This window comes from Oreochromis niloticus, linkage group LG10, assembly GCF_001858045.2.
Source record: "Oreochromis niloticus isolate F11D_XX linkage group LG10, O_niloticus_UMD_NMBU, whole genome shotgun sequence".
In the NCBI taxonomy this organism is placed as follows: Eukaryota; Metazoa; Chordata; class Actinopteri; order Cichliformes; family Cichlidae; genus Oreochromis; species Oreochromis niloticus.
This window is the reverse complement of record NC_031975.2, coordinates 24,196,279-24,217,473: the sequence shown is the minus strand read 5'-3', so window position 1 is coordinate 24,217,473 and position 21,195 is coordinate 24,196,279. Positions and strand designations below refer to the sequence as shown.

At 38.1% G+C, this 21,195-nt stretch overlaps 1 protein-coding gene across 1 annotated transcript; it reads left to right on the top strand.

Annotated features, from left to right (window-relative positions):
- Window positions 1-987: 987 nt before the first annotated feature.
- LOC100695416 (glucose-6-phosphate exchanger SLC37A2) lies at window positions 988-20,118 on the top strand. The gene is made up of 18 exons (XM_005456163.4): window positions 988-1,521; window positions 3,305-3,386; window positions 4,286-4,376; window positions 5,907-5,985; window positions 6,078-6,213; window positions 8,164-8,240; window positions 9,116-9,282; window positions 9,380-9,417; window positions 9,496-9,657; window positions 11,676-11,766; window positions 11,874-11,936; window positions 13,072-13,157; window positions 15,108-15,156; window positions 15,629-15,702; window positions 15,788-15,866; window positions 16,753-16,850; window positions 17,963-18,027; window positions 18,692-20,118. The coding sequence occupies exons 1-18, from the start codon at window positions 1,463-1,465 to the stop codon at window positions 18,705-18,707; spliced, it is 1,512 nt and encodes a 503-aa protein (XP_005456220.1). The 5' UTR covers window positions 988-1,462; the 3' UTR covers window positions 18,708-20,118.
- Window positions 20,119-21,195: the final 1,077 nt, after the last annotated feature.

Genomic DNA, 21,195 nt, shown 5'->3' with positions numbered 1-21,195 from the left:
TTTAGAAACTGCTGATCTGCTAGGATTTTTCCTCACAATCATTTCAGTGTTTTACGTTGAATTACAACAACACAGGCTAACCAAAAATGATCGCTAGAAGATTGGAAAAATTGTTGCCCATTAGGTCCCGTTAGGCTTTAGCATCTTTTCCATTAGTACGGACTCGGATCAGCTCGCCACGACTGGACTGATTTTCCTTATTACAATGGAGTACCTTCCAATGTGATGGGCAGTTGTCATAGCAACGCGTCCGAGCGTCCCGCGACGTAATTAATATGCGACACGAACGCTGGTGGACGTCCAGGCAAGCGCTCCGTCGTCAGACTCGGAGGACCAGGGCGTTTTTTTGTAACCATTTCCCTCGTTAGGAAGTACCTGCTCGCCCGGGGTTCCAGATGCAAGGTGCAAATAATTAAATGAATGTATTTTTTAGACTTAAATGAGTGTAAATGGGGAGATGCTGAGTTGGGCAACACATCGCATATCATAATTTACTTATTTACTCATTAACTGTTTGCTGACGATTAAATTACAAGATGAAAATCAGGACTGAGTCTTAGTACGACTGAGTGAACCGATTGGAAAAAGAGGGGAAACTTTACGCCTCTTTTTAAATCATTTGATCAATTCTTTCAGTTTTTTAATGTCCAACTTTAAACTAATTTAAATTAATAAAAAACAAATAATACAATTAATAAAATATTTAATAATAAAGGCTTTAATCGAGGCTTTTCCTTTAAAAAAATAACTGCACTGGCATGTACCCAGAGGGGATACCTGCGCAGTGCCCAGGTGGTCAGAAGGATTTTGATCTGAAGTGTAACATTTTAAAGAGCCTAACACGTGCTTTTAATTCAGGTACTTTTAACGCTGTTGCATTTTAACTTAAATAGAAATACCCCCACTTTGAGCAGTCCTACCCACTGTCCAACCGGTTCTTGGTCCTTCCCATTTTTAAAAAAAAAAGGCAATCCCCCTGCGTGACGTCACGCAGACTTGCATACATGCATACATACGGGCGGGTTGGCAGGCTGTCACCGGGAGACCCGGGCTGGAAAATCTTATGGAAAACCAACCACCATTGGAGTATTAATAGCAGCGCTGTCTTAAACGTGTATCACAGCGTTTTAGAGGCAGGCCGGCTCTTCTGACCGCGTACTTGAAGTATAAAAGCCGGTCATTATGGAGCATTGCTGGAGATTGACGGCGGGTACCTCCCAACAGGAGCTGCTTTACAGCTCCCGTAGCTAGCCCATGTGAGCCTCTATTTTTGCAGGCACACAGGTCTGTTTTTATTTTGTGGTACTGCATAAGTTAGTCTCTGTTTTCATCCAGGGTTAGCCAGCTCTCTGCGTTTATTCATCTGTACCGGCTCAACATCCGTCTGCTCCCAAGAGGACATGTCCGGGACCCACTGCTGAGAGTCTGTTTTCTCACAAATATTTAAAATAATTCAATCAAAATGAAGTCGTCTCTGGCTCCTGGGATAAGACTTATCACCAACTTTTCTCGGGATAGTTGGTGAGTTTCCATTCTTATTGTCCTCTTGGCGCACTAGTAGTTCTGTAATGGAAACTGCTGTTTATCTCTGCTAAATGATTGACTCAAACTAGTCGATAAGCCGTCAGTATGTGAACTGTTGTTGGACCAGTAAATCCAGAGACATTATCATTTTACCAGCTATTGTTTTATATGTCTCACTTCCTGTTATAAATGTATTACTACTTCTTGTTTTCATTGGGGTATCTATACCCGGCACGTCTGGTTTCCCCCATGCAAATCTAGAGTCCCACCAAACTCTATTCAAAAAATTGACATTTTAAGAGGTGGCCGGTGTTGTGCTAGTGTCGACCACTTGGTAATTTTGCAATAACTGAAAACTGTCGAAAAGTGATCTATACCTCCAGATTTATCAGGAAATGAAGTGTCAGTAAAGTGCTATTACATTATATTTCCTGCTTTTCTAAATCTGACTGAATATGGAAAATGGACATTTTTCTTAAGACAACTCAGGCTCCTCAGGTATGTTTTGTAAATGTAGTTTATTTTTGCTGGTTATGTGACAACCAAGCTGGAAAACTGCAAGCCACCAAAATGTCACAAATTGCACAGATTTTATAGAATATAATGAAAAAAATAAAAAAGGAAGTAAAGACTGAAACTTCATCAGTGAGTCTCATGAGGATTCTTTAGCTCAGAACAAGGTGGACCAGTCTGATAGATGGATCCCCACCAAAAGAAAAGCCAGCAACTGAAAAAAGGCATCTTTAAAGTCTTAAAATGTTTCAGGAAAGGAGAATACACGAGAGTGGGAAGAGTATCATGTGACTCAACTTCAGCTTCCCTTTATTTCAGTTTCATATGCTTTGAGAAGGTCACATTGAAATTATTAAAGCAAATGATTGGAGCATTATTGACCCACATTGTGCTGCACAAACAAAATGTTTGTCTCACACACAGTTTGTTATTAACAAAGGACGTGCCCTTAACTCCTCCCGCCATATCTGCTTGGAACACTCCTGCAGTCCATTGTGGTTTGCCATGATAATAACGCCGAAATCTGAAAACCATTCAATGACCATATGTACAGCATAGTCTAAATTTCTCCAAAAACAAAGATCAAACTAAATAACCAAATGATGATAATAAGACAAAACTAAATGTTTCATAAACAATGATGATGATAGTTAGTGTTTATGTTTGTTTACCACCTTCTGAAAGCATTTTTTATGCACAGTCTTCACCATAAAGTCTATCCTTTCAGACAAATGTGTCTTTTTTGAGTTTGTCCTGTTTCCTGCTTCTTTAAACGCACTTTCGTACTGTATCTCTCAAATTCCAAGCAATTTAAGTGAGATCACTGGACTAAAAGAACTTTAGGTTCACATTCCCTTTGAAGAGTGACAGATAAACCTTCAAGGGTCATAAACTAATTAAAAGGAGACTTTGAATTATTTAACCGTCTTGCATCTCAAATTAACACGTTACACTCCAAGTATAATGTGAGGACTGAGGATACTTTTTCCACTAATTAACTTGTGTTGTTTAGCCAGCATGAAAACAGCTGATCTGTGAGTTTGTTACCCAAATAAATATTTCTACGTCAGTGGAAAGTTTTACCGTTTCGTGTCATGTGTTTGTGCTGGAGGCATTTTAATAGATGTCACTGCATGATTAATAAACACACCTTAGTTTTTCTCTTTGTAGGTTTATTTTTATTATTCTGTTTTAATATTTTGAATAATAAAGATAATTTGATTGTCATTTTTTAATGATTTTGGTTGTAATGTGTCTGTTTCTGCAGGTATCGTGGTTTTATTCTCGTCCTTACCTTCCTGTTCTACACAGCCTATCACTTGTCACGGAAACCTATCAGCATCGTTAAGGTGACTGGAACAGTTGAATTTCTTTTTATGTACACTATTAACAGTGTTTTTGCAGGATCAAATGCTCTCTAGAAAGACAGAACATATCTCTCTTATCTTGTACTTCTTACCCTCAAAAATGGATAAAATCTTTACCTTAACACTGCTCACTCAGGCCATTTGTTATCTCCTTACAGATATATTGATTAAATCTCATTTCTAACATTCAGTCTTTAGCTTGTCACATGATCAGGGAGACAACAGAAGATAAGCTTTTTTAAAAAAAATAACTTTATCTACATATAACTCAGACACAGCCACAATTCTAGGTATTCGTGTCTTTACAAATTCACAGAAATTAACAGGAGAAGCACAAAAGCTGACAGAAAAACAAATGACTCTAAAGGACGTCTGCTGAATATGCTAAAGGGATTTTCTTAAACATGTATCATGTGATACTCAGGTGAAAGGATTACCGTTGCCTGTTTTGCCCATAAGTCCTGTTGAACTGGGATGTAAAGCTAACGGCTAATTTCCTGTACCTATATATGTCTTCTTTCATCAACTGTTGTTTCAATCAAAGATAGTCAAGCAACAGTTGAAAGTGATTGCATGACACAGCAATGGTTTGCAAATGAAGGCTTTTTAAAGTCAAATGCTGTAAAAGCCCCTCATTGTTTAAATTACAAAGTATTTATGAAGTGGTCATAAAACAATCGGAGGCTGTGATCCTTTCACCCTGAGAGCTGCAGTGTGTTGTTTGTGGTAATAGTGGTATCCTGGCATATTCTTATACTGTATCTTTATACATTTATACACCTATAGAAGACAATTTTTTTTATCTTTGGCTCTTCTTTTGCTTGTGTCAGCTACTGTTTTAGTCATTTCACTTGCTTTCAACGTTTTTCTCTCACACTCAGAGTGAACTGCACAGAAACTGCTCCAACATCATTCAGCCAAAAGACATTAATATAACCAATAATGTTACCTGGTGCGATTGGCCACCCTTTGGTAAGTTCTTTAATTGCTGTCATTAATGCTCACTATGGAAAAACAACTTCTAGTAGATGAGATTTTTGACAACTGCAGCTCTCAAAAAGTTTCAGTGTACCAAATTATTATTACACATGATTTATCGGTAGGTTTTTAAGGTGTTTGCAGTGGAAAAAGTGGTGTATGCATGCATAGGAGGAGCTTGAGGAGCTGCTGTGGCAGAACCAGCTTCTTGAAGCTCTGACACTCAAAAAACAAGGAAAAGGGAGACTTTGTTTGTTGTCTGTAGTACTCTTGAAATTCCAAGTATGTCCTACTGCGAAGGACATGCTGTATGCTGATAACTAAATAATTTGTAGTGTGGGTGTAGATTTTGTCTGAGACTGGAGGCCACATTATAGAGGTGTTCAAGTAAATTTTACACCTTTTCTTGATCATTTTATGACAAAAACACCAAAATCAGCCACTATGAGATACTACAAAATGAACTGGTGGTTTTGCTCTGGTTTTATATTTGTGAGTTTTCGAATAAAGTCCATCAGCTGCTGCTGACTCACTTATAGTTGTCTTTACTTGTTGGCATTAGTATTGTAGGTCATTTAAACCACATACACAGCTACACTGTGGCCAAGGGTTAAGGTTAATAGATACAATCTGCAGTATCTGGAACTTTTTGGGGAAAAGTCTGGTGGAGAGTTAAGCTTAGTTAATGCTCTAAATCCACATAGAGCCTACACTGTTGTGGCCACGGTTGTTGTTTGCATTTGTGCATGTGAGCTGCTGTGAAACCAAGCTGATCATGTGGGACCTGCAGCTGATAAATGTTTAACTTTTAGTTAATGTTACAGAAACACAGGAAAGAGAGAAGTGTACATCTTCTACAACAGAGAGAATTACCACCAGTTGTACTTGTAATAGTTGCTGTGCTCTGTGGTTACTTTCCTGGGAAGTTTAAAAGCAGCTAAACTACAGGGATTATATTAAAAGTGTCCTACAGTCGTTCCTTCCTCTTTCTTAAGCTACTTTAAGTCTGGGGTTCAGTCTGCAGCTTGAATCTAGTCCAGCTGTGATCGTGTGAGAGCCTGTAATAGGTTAATAGTCTGTCATAGGGTCAGACCAGAGAGCCAGACAACTCTGTGTTCACAGATCTGCCTGTGAACACAGACGTCCCACCCATCGGTTCATTCAAAATGTTCTTTTTGTGAATAAGCCAGTCAGAAGAAAGTTGACATAAAGGGGACCATTAAAGATAGAAGAGCTGTTAATAATATTAATTATGCATATATTATGATGTTGTTTAGCAACAACCTAGCAACAGACTAAGTTCACTGACCAAACAAAATTATAGCATAGGCATGTGGTAGTAAGATAAACAAGAATTATTTTATTAATGAAAGGAATAAAAGGAGGAGCTGGGAATGAGATTAACAGGTCCAGGTCTCTGCTGCAGTTTCGTGTGTGTGAGCCGTACTAATTGACCAAGACCTTACAAAATTATAAGCGCCGATACGGAGAAAAGTAACAGTTTTATCTGTTTTCTCGTTAAAGACCAGGACAACTATCAGACACTGTTTGGGGTCTTGGATAACTGCTTTCTGGTTGCTTATGCCATCGGGATGTTTTTCAGGTTTGTATTTGCTGTTTTTGGCTGACCTTGTTGTGTTTTTGTCTGAGAGGGCATGTGCTGCACTGACTAATAATCATCTCTCATGTTCTCAGTGGGATATTTGGAGAGCGTCTCCCTCTGCGGTACTACCTGAGTATTGGGATGTTGATGAGTGGGTTGTTCACATGTCTGTTTGGCCTTGGCTTCTACTGGAACATCCACTCACTGGGGTACTACGCCTTCGTCCAGGTAAACAAACAAATCCACAAACCTGCACTTTAATTTACTTTCTGATTCATTTATCCTGTTCTCTTTTATTATTGCAATTGTGGGGCATCTGACTGTGATATCGTTCATAAATAAGAGCTGAAATGTGAGCTCATCAGCCACACATTAGCGGATTTAGGTTGCTAGCATGAAAGTGGTGGTTTTGTTAGCCACACGCTTGAGAAAGTAAATGGGTAAATGTCCTGTAATTGTTTTAATGTTAAAAATCCACTATTAGGCGAAGAACAGGGGAAGAGAGTGTAGAAACATTTTGACACTTTTTAGATTAAAAAAATTGAAGGAGTGAGTTAGACTTTTTGCTCTCACCTGAGTGAGCCCGCCCTCACTCTTTCTTTACCACTGCAAACCTAACTGAAGTAAACTGAAATTATAGACTCTCTTTGAAGCTGATTAGTCGAACACTTGGACACAAATGAAAAGCAAAGTGTGGTTTTACAGGATTTAACTTAATTTTTACTGAACAGCACGCAGCTGCAGTGACCGTGGAGAGCTTCCCTGGAGCTATCAGCTATCAGTGCTCCTTCAGAAACACAAACCCAGATAGAGATGCTGCATAAATACACTGTGTTTGCAGTTCAATTTGTGACATAAAGTAAAGTAAATTGAGCTGTTGTTAGTCTAAGAGTGAAAGTAGATTTGCATCCTTTTATCATATGTTGCACAAGCCTTTTGTTTACATTTCTAAACAGATTGTCTTTAAATCTCTTTTTCTCTGCTGAGAATGAGGAAACTTTGATTTGCTATAAACAAAATTGTGTCCATTTCGGAAACAACTGCAGCATACAGAAAACTGCGTTAGGTGGAAAAAATAAGGGAAGTGCAGTGATCAGATGAGCTGTCTCTTGCTGACCTCAGGTTTCACTGATCGCTGAGCTCTGTAGAAATGTTTGCTCTCACTCAGTGCCTCGTCCTAAACAAAGGCGCTGTCAGTAAAGTGTTCGCTTCAGGGTTTTTTTCACGCCTTTTGACCACTAATAATCACACGCCGATGGGTTGGATTAGTGAAACAAGTGAAAAAATTTGTTTCAGCCACAGCTTAGGCTATTTCCCTTCCCATAAATTAGGGATGCCAGTAATGAGACTATTTATTCTGTTTTTTAAGTCTTTAAATCTAACCCTCAGCTTATAACTATTTGATTTATAGTTATATAAAAAGCAGAAAAGCTGCACACCCTCATCTTTGAGATGATTTTTCCCCTGATAAATGCAGGAAAATATTTTTTTATTCAATTTTTTGATTTTTGTGCAGTTGCCGGATTGCAGTATTGTTTTGCAGCTCTCAAGTGTCACATGAGCTTCACACGCGTCACATGACCAAAAGTCAAATTCCATCAGCACTTTTCAGGGAAGCATGGAAAGTTAATCAAGTCCTCAGTTGTAATAAAAATAAGATCCATTCAATAAATGGAGAATGAGTTTATTGTAGGGTCTTTGCTTTAAAACTGAATTGAATTGAGTTTGTAAGAAAAACAGGCCATCTGTGGCAATAGAGAAATTGAAATCTGTGACCGGAAGTATTTAAAAGACTGGGTCATCAGTATTTATTTCATTTATCATCCTGTTTATTTTAACCTCTTAACATATGCACTTTAGGTATGGATATTGAGCATCTCTTACAGGCGTGACCACTGAGAGCTCTGCAGGTCAGTGCAGACCTCTCTTAGCAGCTTTTCCACTTGAACGTGCATGGATCACATGGTGGCTTAGTCACTCTTAGATCAGACCTATCACATGACTCACAGCTGCATCACATGACTGCACATGCAGAGCTTTGCTTATATCAGTTTGGTGTAGGACTGTTGAGAATCAATGTTCGTTGATCTCCTCTTCTTTTCCTCTTTAAGTGGAGTTTGCAGGGTTTGATGAAGACAGTTAACACAGTCCAGGTTCTCTTTCTGTTTCATTCTGCAGGTCATGAACGGGCTGGTGCAGACCACCGGCTGGCCAGCAGTGGTGGCTTGTGTTGGCAACTGGTTTGGAAAGGGGAAGTAAGTAGTGGGGGAGAATTCATGCTGAATGTGCATTATAAATTGCTTTTTTTCTCCTTTTTTTTCTTCTTTTTTTGATGGCAGCAGAATGAAACACAAGCACATTGTCAAACCAGGCTTGGTTGTAGGTCAGACCACACTCACATCATAAATTAAAGTTATAAGCCTGAACAACTGGTTCTCACTGAAGTAGAACTACAAGCACAGCAAGCAGACAGACATCAGATTAAGAATATATAATTGGCTGTAAAAATACACCAAAGAAAGGGGCAGGGAACAGAAAAAAGAACAATATTTATAGTAACAGTCTGTCAGTGTTTGCACTGCTGCTATTGATTATGTCCACCTCATCCAGTCAAAGAAATTAGGTTACACTAAAAATCAGATTGCATGTGCACATAAGTGATGAGTATTGACAAGATCTAATTGACTGCCATTATCAATTCCGCTTATAGGTCGGATTCTCGATCAGTTCCTTTAATAACTCATCAATTCTGAGTGCAAAACTATTGATATCTTTGAGTCTGAACACAGTGCCCAGTTCAAAATAAGCTTGCATGTGACTCAGGTGTGCAAAAGTTGTAATAAGTTTGAAGTCGTAGTTTTGCAAGCATTGATCAAAGAAATCGATTAGCTGGGTGAAAGTGATTCTCAGCTAGAAGCAGTTATGTGATGTCTGTGGTTCACATGTACTGTTGCAGCTCAGTGCAAAGTCCATGTTTTGTGCTCTGAAGTGTCTTATTTTATACTTCTCCAGATATCTTCAGTGCATAAAAACAACATAAAAGACTCCAGTTCAGCATTCATGAATCAATTTTTTAAAACTGACTTTCAGCAGGAGAACTTCTCGTGACCTTTTCTGTTTTCATTGCCAGGCGTGGCTTCATCATGGGTGTGTGGAACTCCCACACCTCAGTGGGAAACATCCTGGGCTCCCTCATTGCGGGAGTCTTCGTCTCCACAGCGTGGGGATTATCCTTCATCGTCCCCGGAATCATCATCGCCTGCACTGGGGTCCTGTGCTTCTTCTTCCTGGTTGAGAGTGAGTTTCAGTTTGTCAGACAAAATCCAAAATACTTCCCCAAAGTGAGCTTTAGGGTTTAATGTCTCACGTCCCATTTCGTCCTTTCTCTTTTCAGAACCCGAAGACGTGAACTGCTCATCTCCTCAGCATCATGTAAGTTGCAAAAGCAACGCATCCTTTCCCCTGTTTCCATGAAAAAAACTGCTTGAGCTGTTTATTTGTGTGTGTCAGAGTGGTCAGGAGAGGAATCAGGAGGGCGGTGAGACAGCGCCTCTCTTGCGGGACTCATCCATTGTTGATCCATCCATCAATGGCGCCATCTCCACTGAGCCAGACGTGATTGTTGAGGAGCACAGCGAGGCCATCAGCTTCCTCGGAGCGCTGTGCATACCTGTGAGTGGAAATGGCACCTTTAATCAAAGAAATGTGATTGATTGACTTTAAATGTGCAGATATCCGTGCCATATTTTACGGTAAAATTTTACCATTATGCTGAGTTTAACTCAAGGGATGAAAATTGCTAACTTTGGCACCACCTAGTGGCTAATTAAAAATATCACTCCAAACAAACGTTATATACAGGGGTGCACATAAGTAGTCCGCAGGTGCACATTCGCTGTCAAAATAAAAGATGCGCACCAGATAAGAAGTTGCAACGCGCGTTTGCATGCATATAAAAGGCACTGTTTTTGCCCACTAGAGTGGTATTTTCACGGCATATTCTGCACCACATCTCTGTGCGTTCATCATTTGTTTGAAGTCAGCTCACCACCTGCAACCACTTTTCCGAAAATACGCGCTTCTTTTGCGGTTCGGACTCCTTCTGACATTTCTTTGGAGGTGGAGGAACGCCAAAGTAATTGCTTAAAGGAGCTTGCTTCTTTAATAGTAGTTTCTTTAACAATAAGAAATATTCACAAATTGTTTTTATATTTATATTATTAAAGTTGAGGTTGTCACACTGTTTTGGTCACAGCTGTGTGGCTTAACTGGTCACTTAAATGAAAAGGAGCCGTTATTAATGTTATTAATGAGATTTTTGTTTCTTCGAAAGTCACAAATCCAAGCTGCTCCTGTGAAAACGGCTCTGTGTGTTTATCCTGTTAAAGATGGGAGGGACAGTGATTGGTCGTTTAATTGTTATGTTTGCTTTGCTGATAATGAGACTATAGTGTTGCCTAGTAACAAATAAGACAAATTTTACACAACAATTAGAGACCAATCAGACACATTCATGCGTCACTGCTTATCACCTTTACTTCACTCACTTTGACGTGATCACTTCCGTGATGATGATCGTTTTTGCTGTTAAGGGATTACCTTTTTTTTGTTTTGCTCCAACCAATCAGCAGCGAGCGACTTATCCGCCAGACAGCCTGGAGAGCGCTGCAGTAGTCGCCTGGGGGCACTTAACGCTTTTTCTTTTCTTTCTTTTTTTTTCAACTGTCAAAGAAACAGTTGATTTTTCCAGTCAGTGTTTATTATGACTTTAGGAAAGAACCTGTCATGTATAAGGAAAAAAATTACTTTCCCATAAATATGCCTGTCACAAAGACCCGCCCTCCTGGGTGTTTCTGCTGGAAACAGCAACGATTCTGTTGGAATAACGTTGAATGTAAATCGCAGGTAATGATCAGGAATTTACGTGAGGATGTGGGGGAAAAATAAGACAAAATAACAAGCAGTTTAACTGCAACTCTATAAATTCAGTCTGTGCAAACAGTCCTGATCGAGACCGAGTTATAACTCTTTTCCACTCTTTAGTATGCCTGGTTAACAAACAATACCAGTGGGTTTTATGATTATTGGATAACATGGTGAATTTCTGAACTGTTAAACTGTTTCTATGAGTCACCTCTTTCTTTGTGATCAGGTATTCATCAGTGGTATGAAGACAGGTTTGCATGAACAGGTCCTGAGCAGTGAATGAGTGAAGCATAGATACATGGATATACATTAAATACATTATAGGTACCTGTGTTCATGTATATCTCCCAGGGAACTAGGAGAAACCATGGTCATCTGCAATCATATGTGCATTTAAAAAAATAAAGGTGGTTTTTTTTAATCACCTCAAATTGTTCTGTGCATACAGAAAGGCCCATGCGGGTGAGAAAGTTTAAGAAATTCAGAAATGGCAATAGAATAAAAACCCATGACGTGACTCACAGTCATTTCCCAATGACATTGAATAAACTGGAATTAAGCGATGTCCTCAATGTGGGTTCATGAGAAAGAGTCAGAGCTGTTTTGGATTTGACGCGCAACTCTGCTCCTGTCATTGTATCAAAAGGGCAGGGTGTTTGATTTCCACCTGTGTGTTGCACCTCTCTGATGGTTAACGGTGAATTACAGGATGACAGACACTTTAAGTTGCTTCTGGGGTTTTCATGATGTTTTCTGTCTCTCAGGGCGTGGTGGAGTTCTCACTCTGTCTGCTTTTTGCCAAACTGGTCAGCTACACCTTCCTCTACTGGCTCCCTCTCTACATCTCAAATGTTGGTCAGTATTTACAAACATCATTTTACTATTAAGATAACCTAATGATCAGTTCACATGATTTAGAGGCTTTTTTGGATTTAATGCATTTTTTTGTTTTTGTTTTTTAGCACATTTTGAGGCAAAAGAAGCAGGAGATATGTCGACATTATTTGATGTCGGAGGAATCTTGGGTAAGCTTTGAGTCTTGTTTGATTTGTAAAATCACTCAGATCAGTTTTTGTCACAAATAAATATGCAGCATACCCTAAAGGAATGCTGAAAGTCAAAATGTTTGCAGAATAGGAAACCAAAATATCAGAAATATCATGAAACACAGGAGAAGTAGACACAGAGCATTGAGGAAGGACATGAGGAAGGGCAAAGGGAGAACTGAGGTTATAAATACACACAAGATAATAAGGAAGATTGGAAACACCTGGGAACACAGCTGGAACAAATACGAGATACGAGACTAGGAAAGTAAAACTGAATGTTAAACACACGAGACAAAGGTTACCAAAATAAAAAACAGGAAATAGTAAACCAGGGACACCTAACACAGAGACAGATGGTCAGATGTGGTACGGGGAAACATGAGGGAGGCTGAGAACTATTGCTAAGGACACCTGAGGACCAAACTCAGAGTACAAACAACAACAACTGTAACGGGGGATAAATAAAAGTGAAATATACAAAGGTGAAAACTACGCAGTAAGCAAACTCAGTAAGCAGAAATGTAATAAATAAATATAAAGTTATATCAAACTAAATATAAACAATGATAAGTAGTGACACCTTAGTCTTCTGTAGAAACAAAGATCTTTAAAATTAAAGCTAAAAACTTTTTTGAACACTTGTTTTTAATGAATTCTAAAATTAAAATCTCCCAATTCTATGTGGTCCTTTATTTTAATATCTAAACTTCAGCTTTTAACCTTTAAATAAACTTTAATTAACCTTTAAATTGGTGTAGTTTTCACTATGCAAATGATAAATATATGATATGATATATCACATAACATCAATGCTCAGTGATAGCGATAGAACAAAAGGATTCTGAATTTAGGCAAGGTTTCAGGTTGTGAAGTTTGAGTGGGTGGTGAGGTAGATGTGAAGTTTTTCAGCCGTGAACATTTCATGCAGGTATCTCCTGCTCTTAAACAGTTAGGAGGGTTCAACAATTGTGGAAAAAATAAGACAACTTAAAAGGTGTCAAATTTTCAACCCGCCCGTATGTGGTTCAAGAGACCGTAGCTCTGAAAATATTTGTGAGAAGAAGGAAAAACATTTCACAAGAATCTGACTGAACTGTCTTTGTGTCTGCAGGAGGCATCTTGGCGGGCCTTGTGTCTGACTACACCGGGGGGAGGGCGACGACGTGCTGCGTCATGCTGGTTGTTGCTGCCCCCATGGTGAGTGTCACCTCTTAGATTAGATTAATAATACAATTGTAATAATATGATTGTGGAGCAGTGAAAATGGACGGGGGGTAGGAGGGGGGCTGGTGTAAACTTGATTTTTAAAAATCCAAAAAGTCAACACTTTCATTTAAATAACTAACACTTGTCATGGTTAGAGGCTTCTGCATACAAGCCTTCATCATGGGTAAAAAAACTCCAATTTATTAAGTGCATCTTGCTAGTATTGGGTTGGACCCCCTTTTACCTCCAGAACTGCGTTAATTCTTCATGGCATCGATTGAACAAGGTGCTGGAAACACTCATCTGAGATTTAGGTCCATATTGAGACGACAGCATCACACAGTTTCTGTAGGATGTGACTCTCCTGTTCCACCATATCCCAAAGGTGCTCGATTGGATTGAGCTCTGGTGACTATGGAGGCCATTTGAGCACAGTGAACTCATTCTTATGTTCAAGAAACCGTTTGAAGTTGTTAAAAACAAGTGTAAAACGTTAAAATAAGTTTTCAGCAAGTTCAAGTTTTTTACAGAAGATCACTCAGTGTGTGGGAGGTGTGACTAAAACAACACGGTGATGTCACACTTCATGAAAGATCACCCAGTCTAAGAGTGCTGTTTAAAAAAGGATAGGTATATATGTATTAAGCTTTAGATACTCCTTATGATCATGTGGTGACAATAAAAAAAACATGGATTATCTTCAGCTTTATATTTGAGGGACCGTTGTTGTCGACTGGCAGCAGATTTTTTCCATTCAAAATGAGAAAAACTTGCTGAAATATGGAAACAGAGTATTTACAGACAGTATATTCTGCTGTTCACCAAAGTCAGCCACAAGTGTGTGCTGGTGTTTTTGATTGGATTATTAGTATTTTGTACAGCCTTTTTTGTGTTCATGCAATTTTTTTGTAACATCCAGTAAAAAAAATCTGCATGAAAACTGAAAAATTAATGTAGCTGCACTTTATACATAAAGCTGGATCAAAGTTAAGTGTTATTTTGATACTGGCTGCGTGTTAGTGTAATCACAATAAGGTCATTTTACCAAAAAATACACAGTAAAGATTTCCAGACTATACAAAATAAAAGAAATGATTATTGATCTCAGACACTGTGACACTGAATGCAAAGCCAGTGTTATTCATAGCATGGACATGCAGATAGAGCACCAACAGCTCAAATCATAAAACACAGACAAAAAAATTTGATAAGGAGATTTAAGTGTTTTGGTTTGTTTGTTTGTTTTTAAATCTGCTGGTTTTTAATGTTTTAACCATTAATGAGACAGAAACATCCTGATCAGCATTGTTAGCACCTGCTCCAAAAGCAGGGAGATTTCTCTCACTGGGGTAAAAATGATTCATCATTCTGACCACGTTTTGTCATCTGAGTTCAGGAATCTGCTCTCAGGTTGCCACTACAATATACCCAACAAGGAGATACTTAAAATCTGTTATTCATTTGAATATTCGATCATGTAACTCTGAGAGGGGTCATTTAGATTCACTTCTCTCATTGTTTGCTGATCTGTGCCTTGACATGCAGCGCTTTTTGTAATCAATGTGCGGGTAAGCTGCAAATGAATCACCCTTTTTTGGATCAGTAAAGTTATTTGAATCTGAATATACATGTTTTGTACTCAGTATTTATATAAAAAAAAAAGTCTGAGCTCTGACAGGTTAAAGTAGAAGCTTTTAGCGAGGATTTAAAAGTTTAAAAGAGGCAAATCAGGTTTCAACAGGCAGCAACTGAACGCATTTAGGAACTACCAGCTGTGTCAGGTCAGGTGATTAAAGTGTATTTAATGTTTTTGACAGGATGATATTTCACACTGATCTGAGAGATGTTTCTGGCAGTAGGTTGATGTAATAATTGTCACCCATGTGCAGATTTTCCATAATTAGTTGGAGTGGCTGATTGTTTGTTTTGCTCTCTTCTCAGCTTTTCCTCTATAATTACATTGGGCAGAGGAGCCTTGGTACTACAATCGGTAAGACTTCTTTATTTTGTCATTTTTAACTTTGATACTAATCACATTAAAAACACCTTGTTCACTTTGTTGTTAAAATGTTTACTCATATTATATTCTTGTATAAAGTTTATGAGTTTATGACACAATTTTATGGAGTGTATGTAGCATATGGTCATGATTGTAAACTGGACACTTTGCCAGCATAAAAGTAAATTCAAGAATATGAAAGAAAGAGGAGACAGGAAGTATTGCACAGTAAAGCATTTTTGATAATCAAGACGTCTGGAAATCGATCACAAGATACGAGGTTTTTCATTGATTGATTGATCATGTTTTCAGAAGAACTTATTATTTCATTATTTGAGTATAGACTCACAGATGCTTTACATTTGCTTACAGTGGCCTGACCTGAACCCAGCTCGAACTGAAAATAGATTAGATAGACTTGTTGTGGATTCAGCCCTCACTTACATTTTTTCTTTCTGTGTAGGTATGCTGTTATTGTGTGGAGCCCTGGTGAATGGACCTTATGCTCTTATCACAACTGCTGTATCTGCTGACCTGGTAAGATCTAAGGCTTCATGGGAAATTGTTTGCTTTACTTAAAAATGTCTCCGCCATTGGCATAATGATGCTCCTGTTGTCACAGGGGACACACGAGAGTCTGAAAGGAAACGCCAGGGCGCTGTCGACAGTGACCGCAATTATTGATGGGACAGGATCAATAGGTATGCATATCATGGCTGAACCGTAAAAATCTTCATCTTAACTCTTTCATCTGTAATTATCATGATAACTAAGGAACAAACGAGTTGGTTAAGTCACCAGAGGATTTTAAGCCTCTTTTTTCTCAGTAAAAGCCCCAAAAAACTTCCAGATGTCACCTGTTCAGCACCAAACTGCAGACAGGTAAAGTTAGCACCCATCTGTTGATCATGGTGGAACCATTTAGCCTTTAAAAGTGTTTGTATTGCCCTCAGAAGTCGGTGGACACTAAAAATAGAGCTTACATCTTACTGTTAGTTTGTTTGCCCATGAACCCCTCCTGTGTGAACAGGAGATGAGAAACGAAACCCGACACACAGGTATATCTTATTCCCCTCGAGGTTCTTTTCTATATTTGATGTTAGTATGATGTCATCAGGTTGCCCAGTAACCACTTGCCAATGAGGCAGACATTGGACTTCACTCATAGTTTACCTGTGGCACCATATAAAAGCACTGTATGTCCATAAAACTTTCATTAGGGTGGATGTGTCATCATGTTGCCTAGCAACCACATTACAACAGACTAAACAGTCCTGTAGCGTGGTCATGTACTAGTATTCATAACATCGTCTCATGGTTTAAATTAAAATTATAAGCGTACATAGAACATAAACAGTTATTTTGTCTTTTGTACTCAGGACAGCAGTTTGTGTAACTGTAAAAAAGAAGATGGAAACTGATGAAGTCCTGAGAGACTAGAAAATTGAGCATGTAATGTGTGATTTAAAAGGATATGGCTATTTTTCCATTTTGTGTTTTCCCTCCTGACTTTTTCATTTAAGTCTGAATAATTCTTGACGACTTTATGCGTTTACACTTAATGACTTATTTTTATGCTCTCTGCAGGAGCTGCACTGGGTCCTCTGCTGGCCGGTGTGATCTCACCAAGTGGCTGGAACAATGTCTTCTACATGCTCATCTCTGCTGACGTCTTAGCCTGCCTGGTCAGAGAGCAATCTTTATCTGTTTACTTACATAGAATAAACTTGTTCCTTTTTAATGCAAATGCCAACCAGTTAATTTAAGGATTGTTGTGGTGGTTCATCCTAAATTTATTATTGTATCAGCATAAAACCGCTGAGAATGGCTCCAAACAAACATTTATACGAGAAAAACGATATTAAACATTGTACACTCACTGGCCACTTTGTTAGGTACACCTGTTCAGCTGCTTATTAAGGCAAATATCTATTGAGCCAATCACACAGCAGCAACTCGAGCATCACGAACATGAACGTGGTTGTTACCAAGGTGTGCCTAATAAAGTGGGTGAGTGTAACACAACAAAGACAACAAAACTGACAGCTAAAGTTACCAAACAAACAAAATTACAACCTTACAAACAAATTTAGTAATTCATTCATTTAACAAAGAAATAAAGTGCAGCGGGCAGAATGAATCAACAGTGTTCACATTGCTGAAAACATAAGCAGACTGGTGTGAGGTAGCAAAACAAAGCATGTCTGAATAGGCAAAAGATGAAAAGAAACAGTAAAAATCTGAAGGCAACTTATTCCAGTTGGACATTAAAGAAAAAACTGTTCAGAACTTCTTACAGTCTAAAACAAAACAATGTTTTAGACTGTAAAGTTTAATTTAAAAATAAATTGGCACCGGTGAAACTGACGTCTTGAATAAAGAAGGAGCCAGCTGAGTCTGTGAAACATTGAATCTGAAATACAATTCTGCAGAGTCGGTTATATTTACCACAAACATAGTAACAGTCTCATGTCATAATAGTCCATTATTGGCAATGTAAGTTACATGACGAGTCTTTGTGTAACATTACTGGTATGTTACTGGTACAATGCAGAATGTCGGTGCATAAGTCGAGACGTTGCAGACGCGAAGCTAAACTCAGTTAACTTGATTTATGTTGAGAAAAGGAGCAAACAATAGCTTGCCAGTGCTGTCCTGTGGACCTTTATTTCACTAAGCTCCACATGGATCCTTTTTTATTCCTAATGATTTTTAAATATTGTGGTTTGTGAGCATGCCAGAGAACGTATGAGAACCACTCAAACCCCCAACTGACACTTCTTTTGTTTGGCTCCAGTTTTTGTCTAGGCTTGTTTACAAGGAAGTTCAGAGATGGTGTGGGCGTGGACCCAGAGCCAGAGGGTGAGTATCATCGTCAACGCCACTGTCTCTTTTTTCAACTTTTACCTTCTTTGTTTACATTCATTTCGGGGAACCCTAGAGATTAAGTAAGCCAATACAGAAAAGACTCATGTTTAAATATGTTTAACACAGCCGGTAAAAAAGGAACACAATAGAAGGGCTTTTTACAAAAAAGCCTCAGTTTCTCTAGAGGTTGCATGAAAAGAAGGATGCCTGTGCATTAAAAAGGGAGCTGGGGAAATGTATTAGGATTGTTAATATAATAACTGGAAGCAGGTGGAAGCCACTAGCCTGGCTCTTCCCAGAGGCAACAAAATTTACTTTCGAGACAAAGTAAAGCACATGAATTAGTTTTATTGTGCTAGTTTAATCCAACCATGAAGTAATTTGTTTTCCTCTGTAAACCTGAACACATCTGCACAGTAATCCAGATTAGGTGTTTTATTATTAACATAAATCATTTATTCTTCAGAATATACTCACAGAATGAAATGAAATAATCAGAAACCAGTGCATCTCTGTTGTTTGCCTGCTAAGCTAACAGTGTAGCATATGATTATAGTATCGGTTTTTCTGATCAGCCTCTTGATAAATGACCGCGTTGTAAAACTCTACCTGCAGGAATTTTGTCATCCTGTAAACTAACTGTGACTTTTTATTACAGGTTCAATGAGTTCTGAAATCAAAGTGAAAACCAAAACACACAAAGGGAGGAAACAATGCTGAAACTGACCTCACCGTACAACCAACTAACTCTTTTTTTAAATTCCAACTTGGACAAATCTTCTGCTGAGCTGATGATTGAAGCCTTCTAACTGTACGACTTCTATAAGGAGACAAATGTCTTTTTAAGGACTAATCCACTCATTCTTACTTGTTTTTAATGTTCTTTTAGCATTAAATGGTTTACACTGTGTTTTTTCTTATTGGGTCTTTTTTTTTGTCTCCTTGGTGTTTGTGCCCTTTCAATGCCATTTTAGGCAAACAAACTGGAACACTGGCTGAGTCTGAAACTGCTTGAGAGGGTTTTAGATGCAATAAAAAGTCACTGTGTAACTTAAAACTAAGTGTAAGGAACTAAGTAAGGAAGTTCTGTGATTTCAAATTTGGAAATTGGCTAACACTTTATAATGCGGCCGTGACTAACAGCGTTCATGTAACGTGGGACGTGTGTAGTCAGTACAATCAGTGGTGTGAAAGGAGAGAAATCATACTGTAAATAATTTTAAATACTGCATACAGACATAAGTATACTGTAATAAAATTTAAGTAGTGAATAAGTAATTTTAAGTACTGTTTAACATTTTTATTGATAATTTTTCAGAAAAACAATCAATATTTCCGTATGTTACATTGCAAATACGTTGTACTTTTCAGTGTTTGGGTCGTATTATGGGCTGGTTTAACCTTCCAGAGCTTCCAGAAAATTAAGAATTACTTACCTACAAATACTATTTTATGTAATTTTAAGTAGCTAAGTAAGTAATATGACCCCAGCTACAAAAAATAAAAGCGGAAAATATTGTGAAATATTGTGTTTTTGCCCAAAATAACGTGAAATTACACAATACTTAAAATAACTAACAGTATAATTTGGGTCTCCTTTATTTCCTGGAAGTTAGGCAAGGTTAAGCCAATCTATAATGTGGCCCATAGTACGACGTACTTATGATGGAAGCTGGGGAAATATTGCTTGATTTTCCACAAAATTACCAAGAAATTAACTACACAGTAGTTTACTTATAGTTAACTAAAGCTGGAGACTGTTGGATCAGATGGTTTTACCAGTCTTGCATGAGGCATGGGGTCATGAAGCTACTTCACTGAAGCTTTTCATGTTAACATTCTGAAGGAAGATTTTTTAAGTTAAATAAAAGTGCTGTCAGTTCTGCTGCTGTATGTGGTAGATTTAAACTCAAAGGGACGATCGGTTTCTAGTGTAGATTATTGATCAGCAAACGGACTAAATGATGTTTTTCTTATATTGTTTCTTAACACTGTTAAGCCGGAACTGCCAGAAATGTATACTTTTTTTGAAACTTGAGTGTTTATTAAGCCTCCTGACAAATAAAAAAATAAATTTGCACATGATTTTGCTACATCTGGCATTTCTGTGTAATGTATTGCTTACAGTATGCATGTGTCTGATTGTATACGTCAGGCTTTTCAGGTGAAAAAAAAGTCACACTGATGTAAAAGCAATGTATCAAATATGAATAACTTGACATTACAGGGTTAAAGAATCAACACCATAAAGTGTTTTTAAATCACAACGGATGTGCCTCATTCATTTTGATTTAAAAACAAATATTTGATTATGTAGGATTTCCTTACTCATGGGGATATACGAGGGTGGTGAATGACGGGTACATAAAAGCCGCAGCTGAGATGACGATACCTGATGTCCTGAGGCAAAACTGGAAATCTGAGATTTGTAACAATCTGTGCAAATTATGGGATATTTAAGCCGGAGCTCAAACTGGAAATTTCCCTGTTTTTGGATGTTTGCATGTGGTGTTTCGTTGGGAGGTTCAGATGTGGGTTACAGTAAGATTTCATGGAATTGAACACGTCAGTTGTTTATGCACACTCTATGACTTGGGGAAACTTGAGTATAAGATATTAGACAGAGATATTGTCTAACTAAAGATATTACTGTGCAGTGGATGTGGGTGATTTTAATAATATGTTATTTATTTCTTTTAGTGTGTATTTACCTGCTGCCTTGGAGAGAATAAATTAAAATCCAGTGCATCTCAAAAAATTTGAAATTTGAATTTCTTTTTTGGTAATTAATTATAAAAATAAACTGTGCAAAAGTCTTGAGTCACCCCTCACCACTTTATATTTTGCTTTCAAGAAACCAGACATTTCACTTATCAGTTGATCCATCAACTTTTCACTGAAGCCTCATCAGAAATGGGCTCAGTGGCAACAGGTCTGATGGAAGGATGATTACAAATTTTAAACTTTTAGTTCAATTCTTCATCAGTGTGTGTGTGGAGGAGGTCGAGAGAGAGGTACAACAGTGAGTGTGAAACATGGTGGAGGCTCTGCCATAGTGTTGGGCAACATCTTAGCCAGTGCTATTGGAGATCTTGTCAAAATTGATGGAATTATGAAATCAGATTTTGATCCCCCACCATGTAATACCATATGGAAAACATC